Source organism: Sitodiplosis mosellana, unplaced genomic scaffold (assembly GCF_009176505.1).
Source record: "Sitodiplosis mosellana isolate CC-2019 unplaced genomic scaffold, AAFC_SMos_1.0 Smas_scaffold_3, whole genome shotgun sequence".
Classification (NCBI taxonomy): Eukaryota; Metazoa; Arthropoda; class Insecta; order Diptera; family Cecidomyiidae; genus Sitodiplosis; species Sitodiplosis mosellana.
In genome coordinates this window covers 8,392,026-8,411,248 of record NW_022595246.1, presented here as the reverse complement: position 1 = coordinate 8,411,248, position 19,223 = coordinate 8,392,026, and the positions used below count along the sequence as shown (strand labels likewise).

Sequence of the window (19,223 nt, the reverse complement as noted above, 5' to 3'; positions counted from 1 at the left end):
ATGAACTTTGTAATCGCATTTGCTTCGACGTAACACCTTTCCGACGTCTTTTCTGAAGAATTACACTTAACAGGTTTGGCTGAAGCTACAAGTGCATTTGGCTTGGTGCTAATGCTTTTCAATAGATGACATCACTTTATCATAGCTTTTCATAAGTTTGAGTTTTGTCCGGTTCAAGTTTGATGCTGTGTCTTCTTGAATGAAAATGGAAAAAATAAAATAAACAAAAAAACGTCACAAAGAATATTGATTCATTGCACTTATCTCATAATAGAACAAACAAATGGGTTGCAATGTAATCGCCTATTTAAAATACGGCGTTGCGCAACTGGGCCTTTAAATCCAATTGTCCCATCATACCAATTCCCTATTGGAAAAATAGTCGACTGAATCATTTGCTTATTTCGAATGGTGTGTGCAACGTCTCTTTTTCTCTCTCTCTCTCTCTCTCTCACTCTTGCTCTTGCTCTGTCGAACCAAGTTTGACAGTTCGAACAAGCTTTGTGTCAGTGTTGATTTTTTCTTTCTTTCATTTCTGTGTGTATTACATATTTTCTGTGTTTTTTTCTTCTTCTCTGTAGTGTATTGCCATCAAAGTGCATACAATCATTTTCAGTAACACTTACACACAATAGAATTCGTGTCGTTGTTTTTTAGTTCTCTCTCCTTTTTTTTCCATAAAACAAAAATCATAAGCAAAGCAAATTCAAAACTCTATCTAAATTGAGAATATTTAGTTATTTTTTTCTAAAATAAAATAAACATTGAATCATTGTAAAATAGTTGAAATTCGAAATAAGTTTCATTTTTTTTTATAATTTTATAAGCCATAGTGATTTAGTGTGAGCCTTTCATTGAAATTGATAGAAAAAAATGTGTTCGAAATCAAAATAAGGAACAGAAGTAGCAGAAAAAAGTTTGTACAGTGGCCAGAAACAAGAAACGAAAAAAAAATCGTATTTACAAATAACGCGAAAACCCAAACAAAAATCAGTTGCAAGGAAGAATAACTCGCACAAACGCATTCATCAACAAAAATAAAAATAAAAATACAAAACAAAAGTGCATTTTTTTCGTTTCGACATAGAGAGAGAGGAGAGAAATAGAAAAAACAAGCGAATCGAGTTGTACATTGGAAGCAAGAAGAACCTTCAGAAGAAGAAAAAAAAACTGGAAGTGCATGGAAATAGCTATGGAACTGTGGTGAAACTAGAACAAGCGATTGCAAAAGAAAAACTCTACTCGTGAGTGTGTGTGATTGTTTTTTTTTCTTTCTGTTTGTGGTCTCTTTGGCCGAAGAAACATTGAATTTATCGCGAATGGAAATGTAAGTTTTCCCCATCGAAGTCAAAGTCATTTGCTAAGAATCTGGTTTCCTTCAACATTGTCATTGAAAAAATTCGCTCCGCATAATTCGCAAGTGTGGTACTGTGCTGCTGCTGCGGCTGCTGCAGCAGCGTTCGATGGTTGTTCCTTTTGTGTATAGATATGTGCTTGCAAAACAATTCCATACGAAATATTTGCAACAGCATAACCAAAAAAAAAGAAGAAACAGACAACAGAACAAGCAGCAGCACCAGCAGCAGAAGTACAAAACATACAACATCAGCGAGCGCAGAGAGCAATTACAACAACAAAACGTTTGTCGAACCTGACAGTCTTTTTTGTGTGTGTTGAAAACGAGAAGCAGCACCAAAGAAAGACATGCAAGAGAAGTTACACACGCATTCGAACACACTCACACACATACAGAGACACACAGGCCCGACACATCAATGTATCGATGTCGTACAGGCAATGTAACACACGGGGGCCAGCCTGAAATGCATACATTCGCCGCACACACACATCTACAACCGTCGTGTGTTTGGTGTTACACACAGCCACCATACAGCCGTTTTTCTTTGTACGGCATTTCAGCACAGAAAGAAGAAGAAAAAGAGAGAGAGAAAAAAAGCGAACCAGGCGAAAAACTAAAACATGCACGGAACTGAGAGTGCTAAAAAAACAGATTGCGCGTGTATTCATAATAGTTAGAGTTTCGCTGAACAAGATTCTGTTTTTCATTATTGACATTTATTGTATTGAGATCTGCGTGTGTTTTTTCGGTAGATTTTTTTTTCGCTCTCTCTCTCTTCATTCTTCTGCAACGAGTCACAGAACGATCATCGGTTTGTATGTATGTGTGTGAAGACAGAGGTTTTTTCTTTCGATTTCAGTTTGGCTCTGTGTATACATACATATTTTTGTTTTGCCTTCTACATTTTCTCACTCGCGCGACTTCGCGGTTATTTCTCTCACTCTGGGACTATGACAGATCTTTATTGTGTACATATTCATTATTATTGAAGATACCGTTAGCCGTGGCTGTGCTGTGTGTTGCCACTCAAGTGTCTGTGAGAGATGGTGATTGAACCACAAGAAAAAAAAGAAAAAAAAAGCGAACTCAAATCGAAATCTCTGACCAAGTGTGCGCCGTTTAGTGTGAATTGTAAGTGAAATTAAAGCAACTATTAAAGAGGCTTCTCGGAGGTATTTGGAGTTCGTCGAGGTTCAAGAAATTACTATTCTAAATCGAATCGATACCAGTCAAGATAGAGATAATTTTTGTATTTGATTTTTTTTGTTGTTATCAAAATCCAAGAAAAACCAGCCATAATAATTCGAGTAAACAAACGATTGTGCAACGGGATTGTGTAAAAAGGGCAACGAGTGTTGAAATTTTTTTGAATGGCATTACTCATATTCGTTCATGTCGTTGTATGTTTTTTTTCTCGGCTTTTTCTTTCAATTGTGTTCGGTTTGAACTTCGAAAGTACCTGATTTATGTGTGCATCTGTTGTTGTTGTTGTTGCCATTGCTCTTGTTGCTTGATTCATTATGCCTGACATTATATGTGAGTCTTTGGCTCGGCTGTGCGCTGTGAGTTGGTTTTATTGTTTCTTGTCACTTTTGGATTCAAAGATCGAAACGCTTGAATGGAAAACCATTTATCTCTGTGTCTGCTTGCTGCTGCTGTTGCTGTTGTGCTACGAAAGCAAGAAATACCACTGGCGGCAGCAGTGTAAGAATTGCATAAACGCTCTCTCGCTAAAGTTCATGCAATTCACATAAATGATGTTGAGAATGCTGGAAACTCATTAAATAATTATTATTATTTTGCCATTGTAAATGTGACGAAAAAAAGCAGCAGCAGCCGCAGCAGTACCAACTATTTCGTAAGATTTCTCTCTTTTCTCAAGCACTTACATCGTGCGCCGAGAGTTGTTTTTCATTTGCACTTTGTATACTACTGAAAATATCGCGCGATGGCGAACAGGTTGGCCGAATTCTCTCTGTGTTTCGTTTAGCCTCTTTTTTTCTCTCTTTACAATGTAATCAACTGTAAAATTCGCATAATTGAGGTTCGGTGTTTGTAAATCAACGATACAACGAATTCCCATTTACAAATCAGATGTTGACCGAATTTATGCGTTGTGTGTGCGTGTCGTGTCGGGTCATGAATCATATATATGCTTAAATTAAACATTTACGATGAAATTAGCACGCGCCAGCGCCAGCAATAACAAACGGATCAAATCAAAGTCGTGACGTTCAATTTCTCCGAATCGGTTGCATTGGAATTGGAAATGGAAATAAATAGGTGAAATTATTTCTCTCATCACCGTTTGCTACCACTGGCTGGCTGGTATCTGGCCTCACTGAGGCCCATATTAACAATACAATTGAAATGATTGGCATAAAAATGAAACTATAACATCGTTTTTTTTTTCGATGTGATTCATGATAACACCGAACAATAACTGGGGAATTACAAAAAGCCATTGTTCGCAGCATGGAGACGATACAAAACAGAGGCAAATTAAATGACCAAGAATTAAGCGAGATAACAAATCGAATCAGGGATTGATTCAATGGAACAGCTGAACTGAATGATAGAGATGCGCACACGCGTTTGTTCGATTGTTGTTGTTATTGATGTTGCTCTGTTGTCGTTATTCGTCGTAGCCATAAAAAGTCTTTTTGATAGGAATGTTGTGTGCTGTTGTTTCGTCAAGCCAGTTCAAATAGAATAAAATCAATAAAACAGAATGTTGTACAATGTAGAATGTGCATTGTGAATTGAATAGAAAAAAAAGCAGTACGAAATCGACGATGACGACGAAGAACGCATCCACGCATACGATATGCACGAGCCGAGGCAATTCGATATCTAGAACGCACACACGAGCAAAACGAGCGCGCGCGAGTGCTCGCTTTTCAATTCAAACCTACAATCGACGAGTTGTTCGACTTGATGATAGTCATGCCAACGTTGTTAAACATGCAATTGCACGAGCGCCAATATTGACAAGAATCAATAATGAATGAACGAGCTGGTCTAGTTTGCCTGTTTCGTCATTCGCTCTCTCTGTCTGTGTGTATGTGTGCTTGTGTGCACTCGCCCCGCGCGCGTACACATAATTGGAAACATACTTTGTGCCCGAACGGGCGTTCAAACGTTTTCTTTGTCCGAATTTCGATGTGCATCAATCGCACACATTCATTTTATTATTTTTATGATTTCGAGTATGATATTTTAATTTGAAACAAGCAATTAGAATGCCTATCAAAATCAACGCGTGTATTGATTCAGTCGGACGCTGTATAAACAAAAGAAAATCGAAACAAAATGCCTTGCTTTTAATAATTGACGTTATAGCTGCTGCTGCTGATGACGACGACGACGTTGCTTTTCAAGCTCGCTCGCTTCGCTCGGTTTCTATCTCGTTTGCCAATTCTAACTGAACTTCGACTTGCCTCGATGCCAAATTACGAAAATCGATGTGTAGCCATTTGTGTGTAGCAAAACATGCGAATTTTCGCGCACACACACACACGTCTCATTTTTGCTGGCAGCGATTTTGGTTTATTTTTGACACGGTTTTCGCTTGAAAACTCAATGAAAATTAAAATAATTTTTCCAATTCAACGATTTTTCCTTGTGCGAGGTACAAACACATGGTCCAAGGCAAGGGCGAGGTACACGGTGAACGATAAAGAGTAGAGAATCTGCGACGTGTTTGCCAAACTGAAATGATTTAACGAGAGAGAGAGAAAATAAAATAAAATCGATATTTGACAAATTTAAAGTCGGTTAGCCATAGACCCAGACACATGCATAAGCACATCTCACGTACGTGCCCGTCCGACTACTGCTTTTACTGTCGTATATTGTGTGCGATGCTTTCGGAAAGTATTCATAAAAATTTACACATTTTATCAAGTCAAATAGTATAATAATATAATTTGGTCGACGGTCATGGCACACGTTTCGTTCACCGTCTTTTTTTGTTCGCTCTTCTATTTGAATTTCGTCGGGAAACTCGTCCGGTTGACATTGGAAAGAGAGCGAACAAAACGACGCACACAAAATTTTTCCCTATCGCACGTGTATTTTTAGCGAAAGTGATCTCTCTGCGTAATATTTTGCACGTACGTTTGCGTCAAGCGAGAGATAAATGAATTTTTTCGGATGTTCATAACAAAAAAGATTGCCGTTGGACATGGCCGAAGAGAAAAGCGAATTTTCTCACACGCAATTTTCCATTTCTTTTTGAATTTGTTACAACAGAAAATAGAAGAGTGTTTTTTTTCTCGGTCACAATAGAGTTGAAACAGCCATAAGTGACTTTTGAGCCTCAAAAGAGCGTTTAGTATCTTTAATAGCATCGTATTCAGGGAGTCAAAAAGTTTTTGGAGCAGAAGCCATTCAGTTTAAAGTGTGAGCTCCTGGTTAAAAGTCATTTTGCTTTGGAGTGGAATTTGTTTTTTTTTCTGCTTCTATTGGTGTTTTTCCAACGTGAAGCCTCACGTGAAAGAGAACAGTTAAGAATCAAAGCAATTTCATGCGATAGAGAGAAAAAAATCGTTGGAATTTAAAATATAGACCATTTTCAAACCAAATTTACCATAAGAAAAAGACTTAAAATAAATTTTGCCATCCAAAAATATTTCAAAAGAAACGTCGCAACAATTAGAACAACGTGTCGAATGAATCATTGTGTCTAATTGCCGCTCGACTTATTTCTCATTTGGGATTCCGACATCAGACAAGTAAATGAAGCAATTTGGTCAAATCGAGAGAGGGAAAAAAGGTGTCAGAAATAAATTAAACAAATTGAACAAAGTCGAAGCACATTAACAAAACAAAACCAAAAAAGAAACAACAACGTCTCAAATTGCTCTGGTTTGGTGCAGCATTTCCGTGGAATTCTCACTGGTTTGTGTGTTATTTGTATATTGATGATCGTATTCAAGCCAAATAGATTCTGCTGCGATTCGAAGAAAAATCAACGCGAATAGCAGCGGCAGCAAACAAAAATCAATGACCTAGTAGCATTTACGTCTGAAAAATCAATTTAAAGTGTTTTTATTTGCTCGTAAATGACACAAGTCATTCGATAGTATACGGTTGGCAAGTGTGTAATGTATATAGGCACGTTGGGAGTGAGTAATCGGGAGATCGTGCAATGGGAAGATCATCAATGCTCATTACGAGCAATAAAAGCCATCTAAACAAAGGCAAAGCTAAATCCTACGTCGAGTGAGTTTCATTTAAACGCGAGACGCGATAGTTCACCGATTTCTCTTTTTTTTTGCAAAATCATTTTTGCGCACCGCGTTTTGGCGTGTATGTGACAGGCCAGCAAAGACACTCAATGCACAGCGGAACAGAGAGGGTGTTTTTGTTTGAAATTTCTGTAATTTTCCGTTTTTATTCTCTTCGCACACAAAAAAATTGAGCTCATTGTGACACTGGTTACAAATTCGGAAGTGTACAAATTTAGCTAAAAACGAAACAGAGCAGCACATTTTAACGAACATCGAACGACAACAATGTAAAAATGTGACTGTTTGAAATTGCTCATTTCCACACAAAAAAAATTGTAATCATAATTTACCCAACGGAACCATATATTCAAAACAAAACAAACTGAAATTGAAAATTCGGCGTGAATAAAAATGTACAGCTACACAGCTGAAGTAAGAAGAAAAAAAGCGCAACGTTTTTTCTGTTGTTTTATTACATGATTTGAGCTTACTTCAAATCAGAGAGAGCGCGCGCGCGCGCGAAAGAGTTAGAGAGAAGAGAAAAAAAGAAGTGCGAGCTCGCCGAAAAGCATGAACGAAAACGTGAAAACGAAAATGTACTATTACTAAATTTAGCAATTAAGGAAGCACGACTTTTACGGCAGCACATGAACATTTATGTTTGTGCGATCGCAAGTATCTAGTAATTGTAGCGCGGCTTAACGTCTGTGTATGTAAGTCTGTGTTTATGTACAATTGCAATCCATATTGTACTCTCAATGCCGTTGTTCATTCAAACTCTGGCGCGCAAATACACGAACAAATTTTGACTCGATGAAAATGAAAGAAATAAAAACCTATAAAGTGAGCGCTTATTTAGATCGGTTTCAATTGTTCGATATTGTTTTCTCGCTTGTGCACTGTGCATGGTGTGTGTAGAGGTGCGAGTAAAGCAACACACGAAAGGCAGCAACGGCAGTAATAATAGCGCGAACACACCTTACATTGAGCGGCTTACCAAACAGCCACAGTGGCGTCACCGATGATAATTCGCACATTAAATTAGACGTTACTCTTTGTCGCTACGGTTTATATATGCTTTCGAAAATGAAATTAAAATTGAATCAAAAACTCGTCGTTATGATATAGATTCGCTTTTTTTGTGTCCACAACACATCCAAACAGACACGATCCACCACTTTCAGTTCGAACAACTAAAAGTTTTCAAACGAACCAATGTCGTATCTATTAGTTGCTGCAAACGCGCGAACAATTTTGCTGTAAATTTTTTTCTTCTGTCAACTGAAAAATAATATAGCAAACGATACTGTAAAAATAGAAACACTTTGTTTGTCAACGGAAAATTATTGTTTTGAAAAAAGTGTAGCCGTAAAACAAAAGAATAACATGCACTACGACAATGTGGTGAATGTTCGACAGTAACAAACAAAATAAAAACGCAAAACATGGCAATAAAAACAGACTTTATGTCCGAATTTCAAGTAGAAATTTCACGTAGAAGAAGAAATTACGTCCAATCTATTGTGCATACATATGGTCTATTGCGAACATATCTCTCTCACTTGAATTCAAATTTTCACAAAATACTCACATTCATTTCAGGATAAAAACTTACATTTTCAAGCTTTGAGAGGGAAAAAAATTCAATTATAAATAACCGACAAAAATACATCGCAAAAGCGAATCGAAATTGTCGAAATGAAATTGAAACCTAAAAAAAGAAAATTCAATTGAAACCTAAAAAAAGGAGAAGCAGGAAAAAAACGAAAATCGAATCTGGCCAATTTCTTTCTCGCATTCTGTCGGTTCATAATTTCTGATTGTGCACACTGAACAGCATGCGGCAGTGAATTGAGAAAAATCCTCGAAGCAAATATTAATTAGCAATTAAATGTATATATATCGTGTGCATGCATTCTAATCTCGAATCGATCAGACGCCCAGTTGTGTGTGCTTTCGTTCATTTGTTTATTCGGCGCAGTTCGCCTAACTCTAGTCGAGCGTGTCTCGCACTGCGAAATGAAGAAAAATATCGGTTTTGGCAACTGTGAACACACACGTTTTTTTCGCTGTCGTCTTTCATTTCAGTTTTTTTTCTTCTCTAAACATTTGTTTGCACATTCTCATTCACTCTATCGCGCGCGCGGGCTTTTCAGAATATACATGAAGTAAACAAACTCTCCTAAATATTGCAATATAGTTAAATATCAGTTTTGAATAAAACACACATTTGTCGACGTCTTGCGCATCGCCAAAAGTGGCAATCGAGGCAAATGTTTCGCCTCTCTCGATGAGGAGCAAAAAAAAGCGCGGCGCACACAAATTGTTTCTGTGTTTTTCATATCATAGAATCGACATTTTGTTGTGATCTCGACCCGTCGTGTGTTTTGAGGAATTTCAGTGCCTTTTTTTCTACTCTCGTGTTCAGTTATCCAGGAGGCGTACGTGCTATCATCATTGCTCGTTTTTTTTTCTCCACTATATTGGCATCGTGTTCACTTTAATTTGAGGAAGAAGCGAGAAAAAAAAACATTAATGGAAAATAAAGTGATGTGATGCATGTTGAAGTGTTGCAGACAGTGCCGTTTTATATAACGATAAAGGTCATTTCATGTTCCACAATAGAGAGCGACAGACAATCAAATTTAGTCTGACCTTTTTGTCAGTGTATGTGTGTATCGCTGTTTTTTTTTCTGTGTTTCGCGGGCTTTGAGCCCCGCACTCACTCAGCATCACAGCTAGTTGGTGTGCATATGTGGCTGTTTTAAATTTTCACCGAGATATTTATCATTTCAGTCTAAAATTAAAAGTTCGCGCTCGCGCTCATGAATCACAGCACATACAGAAAAAAAATAACAATATATATGAGTGGTCGGGAATAAAAATGACTAAAGTCGAACCATTTGATGGATAAGCGTATCAAAATATTCATGTTTTTTTTTGATGTGCAACATAAATTCTGTTCGCTTGGAAGTGAATCGTGAACAAAAGGGATATTGCAGCTTTTTTGACCAGAAAAAACGCCATCTTACGTCTTGCCCGTAAATTATTTTACTGTACATTTAGATGGTAGAGCTTGAACAAAAGTTCGACACTATGCATAATCTTGGAAGGAGCTTGATAAACTTGATGAAATACATATATTTTATGGTCGCTGCAATACCCCTATGATCGTGAAATATCTGCTGACTTTAGAAATCATGTTCCACTAAAGCAAAAATATGCGATAAACCTTCAAGTCGATGATGAAGGTGATGATTCATTTTAATGGTGGTTTCGATTATGATTTGGTTTTGGAAAATAAATTGAATAATTTACAATTTTTTCCGATTTTAATGCAGTCTTTTGTCTAACCAATCCATTGGTGTTATCGCCACATCAAAATTCGCGCTCCTTATCACTTGATTTGCATTCCAAAACCAAATCACAATCAAAACTACCGTTAAAATGAATCATGATTCCTTCATTATCGACTTGAAAGCGAATTGCACATTTTTGCTGCAGTGTGACATGAATTATATAGTTAACAGATATTTCACGATTCACTTTCAAGCGAAAAGAATTTACGCTTATCCATAAGTGGTTCGAATTTAGTCATTTTTATTCCCGATCACTCATATGTATCGTTTGCGATGTGAGTAAACGTGCGATTGTGGCATATGAATGCATGATGAACAATTTTTTATATAAATAAGCGATTTTCAACGGAAAATTGACGTTAGTCTCATCATTTATTGTTGTACATGTGTACGTTGTTTTTTTCGCTCTTGATGTTATTGCTTCTGGCTTTCATTTTCATTCGAACCGATTTTTTTTCGGCTGTTATTCCGCCGAAATTGGAATCGTTCATTTCAACAAGTATCCTCTCATCGCTCTCGTTACTAATTGCATCAATTTTGAAACTGAATACATTTTTTTGTATTGTGTTGTTTGAGGCGTGAATTAATCACAATCTCGTTTTTTTTCCTCGATTATTTCCAGATCCAACCGAGAAATTAAAAAAAAACCCAGCAAACATGAAACGAACATCACAATAGGAATTTAGATAAAGGAGGAAAGTGACGAAAGCGTTCTTTATCGCCGACGCCGCGCCCCGTGTAGCAACAATACTCGGCCACACAACGGATTCGACGACAAAACGCTGTAACACATCTTCACGGGATTGTTTTTGACAAAACACAAAGAAATATTTACATACACCGCTTGATTTTATTTGTTTTCAACAAGTCGACGGCAAATGTAATGAACCAGAAAAGAATTGGAACATTACAGGCGATAACAACAAAGTGAATGAAAAAGAAAAAAAGGGAGAGGGAGAGAGAGAGAGAGAGAAGGAGCAGCGATAAATTAGATCGTAAACAAATTATGTCCACTTCATTCTAAGTAGCAGATACAATACTATTTTAAGATATAACCATGGCGGACGGGCATATTCATAAGCATTTACAGTCGATGTTCCACTTGCTTCGCAATGAGGAAACATTGAAAATGGTATGAAGTCACCTATTTTTTTTAACTTTTTATTTTGGTTTCTTTTCTTCCTTTTTCTTTGTACTTTTTTTTTAATTTTAAAACTTTTCTCCATAAAAAATCGAAGTTTTTCGTTGTTAAAAAACATACCGTTTACCTTTCTTCTTTTGAAATCACAACAAAACCAACTTTTTCCTTTGAAACCTATTCTCTTTCCAAAAAACATGGAACTTTTTCTTTAAAAAATGACACTTTTTCAACTGAAACCCTTGGTATTTTAATTTGAACAGGCGGTTAAATTGGAGAGTGCTCGATACGGTCGTACGCGGTATTTAGTGGTGGTGTCCTGTTCACGAAAGGACATCAAACGGAAATTGACACAATCCCATCAACAGCAGCAGCAGCAGCAGCAGCAACAACATTTTAATAATTTAATTAACGCTCAAAATATCAACAGTAGCACTAAGGGTATTAGCAGTAATAATCGCAACAGCAATGAGAATCAAAATAGTAATAGTAGCACGACACCGAGTCCGAATCGAAAATCATCGCCAGACCAATTGCCGAATAGTTCGCCCGCACTAATTGCAACTTCGTTAAAAAGTGGCACAAAGCACCTTATCAACGAAAAAGATCTGACGAATTTAAATCGACTCTCAACATCACCGAAACAAGAACAACAGCAGCAACAGCAGCCATTGCCGCCGCAGCAGCAACAAACTGATCAGCTCGACGAGATGAATCAGAACAACATGAACGAAGTGGAAGAATCGTGTTTGTTAGGCATTGATTGCAATGAAAAAACCACAGTTGGCTTAGTTTTACGAATATTGGGTGACACAACCATCCGATTGGATGGTGACGGGTAAGGAGTAGCTCTAAGCTGAAACTTAAATCACGCTCAACCACGCTCTCTAATCGTTTTTTTTTCTTCGTTCTCTATTTTTTACAGTGGTTTTTGCATTAGCGGCAGCGGGCGAACGCATATTTTTAAACCAGTTTCGGTGCAGGCGATGTGGTTAGTCATTGATCCGTGTTAAACGTTATTTCGTTTATTTCGTATTTATTTTGGAATTCTAATGAGTGTATTTGTGTCTTGATTCCGTGTATCTTTTCTGTAGGTCTGCGTTACAAACTTTGCACAAAGTATGTGCAAAAGCCAGAGGGAATAACCTGTATCCTGGTCGACCGTCGCATGAATGGGTCTCATACTATGACGAACGCATCGGTTCCGATCAATCGTGTTTGAACGAATGGAATGCCATGGATTCACTTGAAACTCGACGACCACCGTCACCAGATGCCATACGCACTAAGTAATTATCCGCTCCAATTGCCTCTCATCCATTTCAATTTCTCTCACACGGAAAATTGCCTTCGGGCAACTTCTTTACTTTCGTATCATCCTGAAAACAATTGCCGATGATGAAATTGACTTTTTTCTTTTTCTTTCCGTCGCTATCTCTCGTACACAGACCGACTGAACGTGAAGAAACGGAGAAAGTCATTAGGACTACGTTGAAGGAAATTATCGTACAACTGGATCTCGATGAAGTGACATCAAAATTTATACGAACAAAAGTGGAGGAGCATCTCGATATGAATCTAACGGAGTATAAATCATTTATTGACGAAGAAATGCTGAAAATTTTAAAACAACTCGATGCACCAACGAAAATCTTTGACCACGTCTACTTGGGCTCCGAGTGGAATGCCAGCAATTTGGAAGAGCTGCAGAAAAATGGGTACGTTTCGCAATCTCATTTTACATCATATCAATCACCTTCGATTGAAATGTCAATTAATTATCTGTTGTTGTTTTTTTTGTGTGCCCACAATCTCTTTTCTAGGGTTCGACACATTGTAAATGTGACACGTGAAATTGACAATTTCTTCCCCGGCATGTTTGACTATTTCAATGTTCGAGTGTATGACGATGACAAGACAAATTTGCTGAAATACTGGGATAATACGTACAAGTATATATCGCAGGCGAAAAATTCGGGCTCAAACGTTCTAGTCCATTGCAAAATGGGAATCAGTCGATCGGCATCCGTTGTGATAGCGTACGCAATGAAGGCATACGGTTGGAGTTTCACCGAAGCAATTGATCACGTGAGAAACAATCGAAATTGCATAAAGCCAAACAAAAATTTCCTGAACCAATTGGAAACGTACCAGGGAATGTTGATGGCAATGAAAAATAAGGAGAAACTTCAGCGCAGCAAAAGTGATACGAATCTGCGGAGTGTGAAAGATGCTCGACTGTTGCCGGGCAGTGAACCGACTCCATTGATTCAAGCCTTCAATGCAGCGGCAAAGAAACAATCTCAGAATTCATTTCTAATGCGAAGTGCCACACTGTCGAATCGACCAAAAAGTTGGTCGCCCGACAGCCTAGAATGTGCGGTTTTGTTGCCCAAACAGCATTCACAATCGCTGGAATATTTGGCGCCCGAATGGAATGAAAAAGTAAAACTGAAGAATAACATGAGATTACCGTGTAAAAATGGGCAAAACTACAGTGTGTCTCAGAATCAGGTGTTTTACCTCGAAGAAGCAAATGTGATGCAACAATGCATGTCCAATGTAAAGCTTATTGTGAATGAATTGGAATCGAATGTGAAGCGCCGAACGGAGGGTAAACAAACCGTCGAAGGTAAAACTATGAACAAAGATTCCGATTCAAGCAATCAAAATGTAACGTTGCGTGTTGTAACAAAACCTCCGATTTCCACAACATCAACATGTGATAGAACGTCACCGTTTGGTTCGCTCAAACGCAGCGAATCGAATAAATCGCGTTCGGATTATGATGGGCAATCGGAAAAGTACAGCCCGGTCATGAAATCAAGAAGTTTGGATGTATCGAACATGGTTACCAGCACTGCCACGACTGCCATAAATGTACCACCGTCGACAATAAATAACCGACCACCGTACGGTAGTCCGAACAATCGACATTCACTTCATGAAGAAACCATGTCGAACACATCATCAAATCCAAACGTTTCACCAGCATGGACGCGCCGCTTCTATAATCCTACAAATTCGACCGCGAACAACAATAACAATAACAGCAACAACATTAACAGCAACAGCAACAATAACAACAACAACAACAACAACAATTCATCGTCTCGATCTGGTTCATCGTCATCGAACTCATCGAACTCCTCGAATTCATCGTCATCGTCAAATGTGTCGTCGCTGGCGAGTATGTCGACCGATCTCATCAACGATTTATGTAAAACGGGCTCGAAAAATGTAAAAAATCTGCGAAATGCATATTCACTCAAATCGACAAATCAAAATATCAACTCAAATAAAACCGTTGGCATGATGCCAACGTATGCCGCGGTGGATAAACGTAATCTATTCAACGATAGCGATACGGAATCGAGTTTTGTAAACATGACAATTGCTCGACTGGCCGACCAATTTTCCAAAGATATTATGCAACGCATAAAGAAGCGTTGCAAAAGTGATGGCATGCTATACGAATCGGACCTGTTGGCAACCGTTAACAAGCGATTCTCATCATCATCACCGACTGACTATTCGGAAAAACCGCTTAACAACCGGTCAGCAATCACATGGAACAATCGATTGGCCAACAACAATAAGAATAACATTCAAATAAAAGGCAAGCGCAATGTAAAAAATCGTGGATCATTGTGTCGTACCGTGGAGAATCTCAAATTGAATTTTGAATCGAAAGAGACTGATGCATCATCGAATATTGGGATTGCAAAGGAGGCGAAGCGTGGTAAATCGTTGCCCTCGTCTCCAGTTGCATCAGTCTATGCGAATAATATGTCGATGACAACAACAACAACAACGATGGCAACGGCACCAACAACTGTCGAATCGACGCCAACCACCCTTAAGCTCAACTATGATAAATTAGGCTGCGAAGAAATCAACGTCAAAGGATTGGTGGACAAATACGAAGTGACCAAATTGAAAAATGAGACAAACACTAACGCCACCGCTGCCGCCGCAGCTGCCACATTCAATGCATCCACTCCAAATGTAATAGCACGCTTCAAGCGTCACACCATCCATCAATCACCGCAACATAATACAATCCATCCAAAACCGCCACCAATTCCACATGCATCGATTGTCGTCGCTTCAAAGCCTGCCAACATTTTACTATCCAAACAACCACTGCATCAAAATAATAATCAATCCTTTGCTAGACTCAAAGAGCACTTTAATTCAGCCTCTGCTTACAACACTATGTGAACAAGAAACATACACAGAAAACAAAATGATACGAAAAAAAAAATTTATTATCGAAATTGTTTATAATTATTTAAATTGAAGAGAGAAAAAAAAGAAAAAAAAATAAATAATCTTTTATGATAATTTTTTGGATTCAATTCAATGGCATTCAAAATTTATCGCTTTTTTATGTTTTTTTTGTTTTTCTTTTTTCCTTTTGTGTAAATAAAAAAAAAGCTACAATCTATACATGAAAATTGATATTCTGTGTTTTTATTTATCGGGCCCAGAGCTGCGCTGGCCTGACAACCGAACAAGATTTATGACGTTGACTAGTATAATGTAATCCGTTTAAAAGAAGCTCAATCACAGCAATTAGCCATTCCGTCGCATATCAAATAATCCTAATTGTAATTACTACCGGATCGGTATCACTTTCAATCGAATTCGAAGGGACATAAACCAACAGTGCTCAGACACACCGCGTGTCTATCTATCACACGAACTCACACACACACACACCGAGAGATATTTGATGGCAAGTAAATGGCAACAATAAGTATATCAAATTTCATTTGATTCCATTCGCCCAAACGAAATATATTTTCCGTCGAGTGTCATTATGTTGGATTCAATTATGGCAAATGCACTATATGCTAGTCGGATTCGAAGTGAAGAACGAAGCAAAACCTTTTTCCCCTGTAGCTCGCCCAACAACGTCAATTACATTGAACGTGAAGTGTGTTGACTCTCGACATTATTAGATTTATTGAATTTCAAGGACAAAATCTCATTTCATATCAGCTCGATTCCATTATGCATTTGCAGCTATTTTTATATCGCACCCAAATCCTTTTACGCTTTATCATTTTTGATGGATACGAACACGCTCAACTGGTCGTTCAGCGATACACAACACACAATCGACTCGCATTTTTTTTCTTTTATGTCTCACTCTTTCCATTTCGATTCATTGCATTGATCCAATCAAGCACTCATATTGATGGCATTGCACGCCACACACATGTGGAAAACAATGAAGTAGCGAGAAGAGAGCAACAGCACTGTTATCCGAATTTGATACACTTCAACATCAATTTGAAGTGATAAATATTTGTGATTTTTGTCGATGCTCTCTTTTTTTTCCGCTCTGTCCATACTTCACTCTATATATAATATTGTTATTATTGGTATTTACTGGGGTTTTTTTTCTGCACACGTTCGCAATTCCATAAAGCAACTCAATTTCGATTTTTGTGCGTCGTTGTCGCTTATCGTTTGTTTATTTCATTTTATCTAGTTTATCGTTTTGTTCCATATAAAAACGCGCAGTATTGGTGTGTTTTCTATCGAGAGTCACATTGACTCCGAGATTATATTGGCTTTTTGCGCGTCCATAGTTAAGCGCTTAAAACTCAAACAATCTGCCCCGTTCATATTTCATCGCATACAAAGTCCTTAAATAAACTGTTTGTGCTACTGTAGTTTGGTTTTCGTTGTTCAAACAATATAAAATGCTTACTTTGCCTCTTTCTCTCTCTCTCTCTCTGTTTTCCTCGTATGCACAAGGTAAACGACCTACTTGCCGCCAATGAATGGAACTTAAGAAATGTGCTTTGCTCTTCTCATTTAAGTAGTGCAATATCTAGCTGAAGGGTAGATGGTGTTATTTGATCTTTCGTGTCTTGAGAATGTAAGCAATTTCACACTGAAGTTATGACTTTTTTGATTCCGCAAAGGAATTCTTCCACGCGATTCTTCCGAATCATAAAACTTTGACTAGGGAAGAAAAATGATGTTCACTCTGACGTGCTCAACATTCCCATTGGCAAAACGAATCAACTTTTGAATTGGGTTACTTTGTATGTTGAGCTAAATGACGATGGAGGTAAATGAAAAATTCGATGCATTTTTCATCGACGAAAATGAATGAACGGACCAAGTTTAAATTTTCCGCGTGAATGGCAAACGAACGAGAGGCGCCCGGGAGAGTGTACAATTTCCAAATTTATGATCATATCATCAACAATCAAAAGGGAGACTTTTTACTTGAAAAATGATGGGCAAATTGCTCGTGAGTAACTCTTTCATTTTAAATCCACCGTAAATTTGAATTGCTCGTAAAAATCGAGCGAGTGGATTTTTGCCAATTTGTATAGTTGATTTGCGTTCGCGGCACACACAAAAAAAAATAAAGACATGAAGCATTTTCACAAAAATTTGTTTCCGCCGTAAAAAGTATATTAAACACGTTCTCGCTGGATGCGTATAAATATACACATATTTCGCAGTTCATTTCATTTTTAAAACTTATTGTTTATTTCATTGAAATTTCACATTTCCGCACATTGTCAAATAAAGAACGCACAACAAAAACGACAATGAACATCAACACAATTTACATAAGCTCTGATGCTCACGCTCGCGACAAACGAACACACACACACACATGTGTGACACGCATTCTCTCTCGAAACTAAAATTGAAAGTGCATAAATCAATCGGCATTAAATGCTCAATACTTTCGCTGTGAACTGTGCGGAAAGATTCATTGTTTTGTGTGACACACAAAAAACAACAAAACATTTCGCTTGTAACAAAAGCATGGGTTGAGGTTTAATTGACTTTTTTTCTCGCTCTCGCTCTCGCTCTCTCTCTCTGCAGGCGAACCACACAATCGGCGGTTTGGTTGTTATGCGATCGAGCGCATTCACTTCCCAAATGAAGAAATAATCGAAAATGATAAATCGTGCTTTTAGTTTGGTTTTTTGTTTTTATTTTTTCTCGATTAGCCCAATTCGAATTAATTGTGATTCATTGCAAAAATTGTTATGAATATATTTTATCATCATGGCGATACAACCAGGGCGAGCATAATATACAGAAAAAATGCGGAGTTTCAGGCATTTTGGGCTGGTTCTTAATCTACTGTTTATTCAGGTCAAAAGAAGATATTTACATTAAAATGGAGTGAGTCTTTGATTGAATGAATTAATTTTCTTGAAATGCAAACAAACGGAACGGAATCACCATAGAAATGGAATGGTATGGTAAATTCTCTTCTGTTGATGTGTGTTTTTTTTATCTCGAATATGATTCGAAGATTAGACGGCAAGAGAGTGACGAACACAATTGCTTTTGGTGCTGCTTCCTGCAATGCGCAATACAAATAATAATAATTGTAATCATTTGTTTCTTCTCCGATGGAATTCCGACGCCGTTGCGTGAGAGAGATCGAGAGTGAGAGAAAGAAAAATGAATACAACAACAACACAAAACGGTTGCCATTATCAGTATGCAAATACGGTTGGGGTATTGCTTTGGGCTGTCTTCATCCATATTTTCTTCTTTTTTTTTGTTGGAAAAAACGTTTTCATACATTTTACAAGAAGCGTGTAGATTATCATCACAAAATGATGATGATGGATTCAGTGTGAGTGTGTGCAGAAGCTCAAAAATAAGGAAACATTGCATGAAAAGCATATCTCCAGCAGGAAGCCGTTTAGCTAAATCGTCAATTGGATTTGTACGCACGTTTTTACATTATTAAAAACAACGACGACGACGACGACTATGAAGAAAAAGTAGGAATCTGTGTGCCGACAAACACGGGCTCACTCACTCTCTTCCACAAAATCATTCCGTTTCGTTTCATTCGCACCATTTGCAAATGACGATGATGGAACATTATTAATAATAAATATGTCGAATTTAAAACGCCCCACGTTTTCATTCGGGCGTACATTTGGAAAATAAAATTAGCCGCTCCAAATGAAAAGTGGATGGAAAACACAACCAATATGTGTAGAGACATTCGGTCGTCTAAAGAACCGTCGCTCAATTGTATTAAATGACGCTGAACGCTAATGTGTTGTTTTTTTTGTTTTGCTTTTATTTTTATTTTTATTACCATTTTGTTGTTATTGTTA

The 19,223-nt window shown here is 37.7% G+C and overlaps 1 protein-coding gene across 16 annotated transcripts; it reads left to right on the top strand.

Annotated features, from left to right (window-relative positions):
* Positions 1-468: 468 nt before the first annotated feature.
* LOC129565911 (protein phosphatase Slingshot homolog 2) lies at positions 469-15,551 on the top strand. Of its 16 annotated transcripts, none has more exons than XM_055441245.1 (8): positions 2,087-6,262; positions 9,023-9,197; positions 10,576-11,085; positions 11,355-11,929; positions 12,017-12,082; positions 12,186-12,380; positions 12,540-12,809; positions 12,915-15,551. In XM_055441245.1, the coding sequence occupies exons 3-8, from the start codon at positions 11,011-11,013 to the stop codon at positions 15,313-15,315; spliced, it is 3,582 nt and encodes a 1,193-aa protein (XP_055297220.1). In that variant the 5' UTR covers positions 2,087-6,262; positions 9,023-9,197; positions 10,576-11,010; the 3' UTR covers positions 15,316-15,551. The 16 variants fall into 16 exon arrangements, with proteins under 16 accessions (XP_055297219.1, XP_055297225.1, XP_055297213.1 ...); XM_055441243.1 differs by having other exon boundaries at positions 8,944-9,197; XM_055441247.1 differs by having other exon boundaries at positions 5,350-5,475.
* The last annotated feature ends 3,672 nt before the right edge of the window (positions 15,552-19,223 follow it).

Bases quoted from the DNA above. Each gene is read 5' to 3' on its own strand.
- LOC129565911 (XM_055441244.1), top strand. From the start codon at position 11,011: ATGGCGGACGGGCATATTCATAAGCATTTACAGTCGATGTTCCACTTG. The intron at 12,083-12,185 runs GTTAGTCATTGA...TCTTTTCTGTAG, and splicing joins GTTTCGGTGCAGGCGATGTG to GTCTGCGTTACAAACTTTGC. The intron at 12,810-12,914 runs GTACGTTTCGCA...TCTCTTTTCTAG, and splicing joins GAAGAGCTGCAGAAAAATGG to GGTTCGACACATTGTAAATG.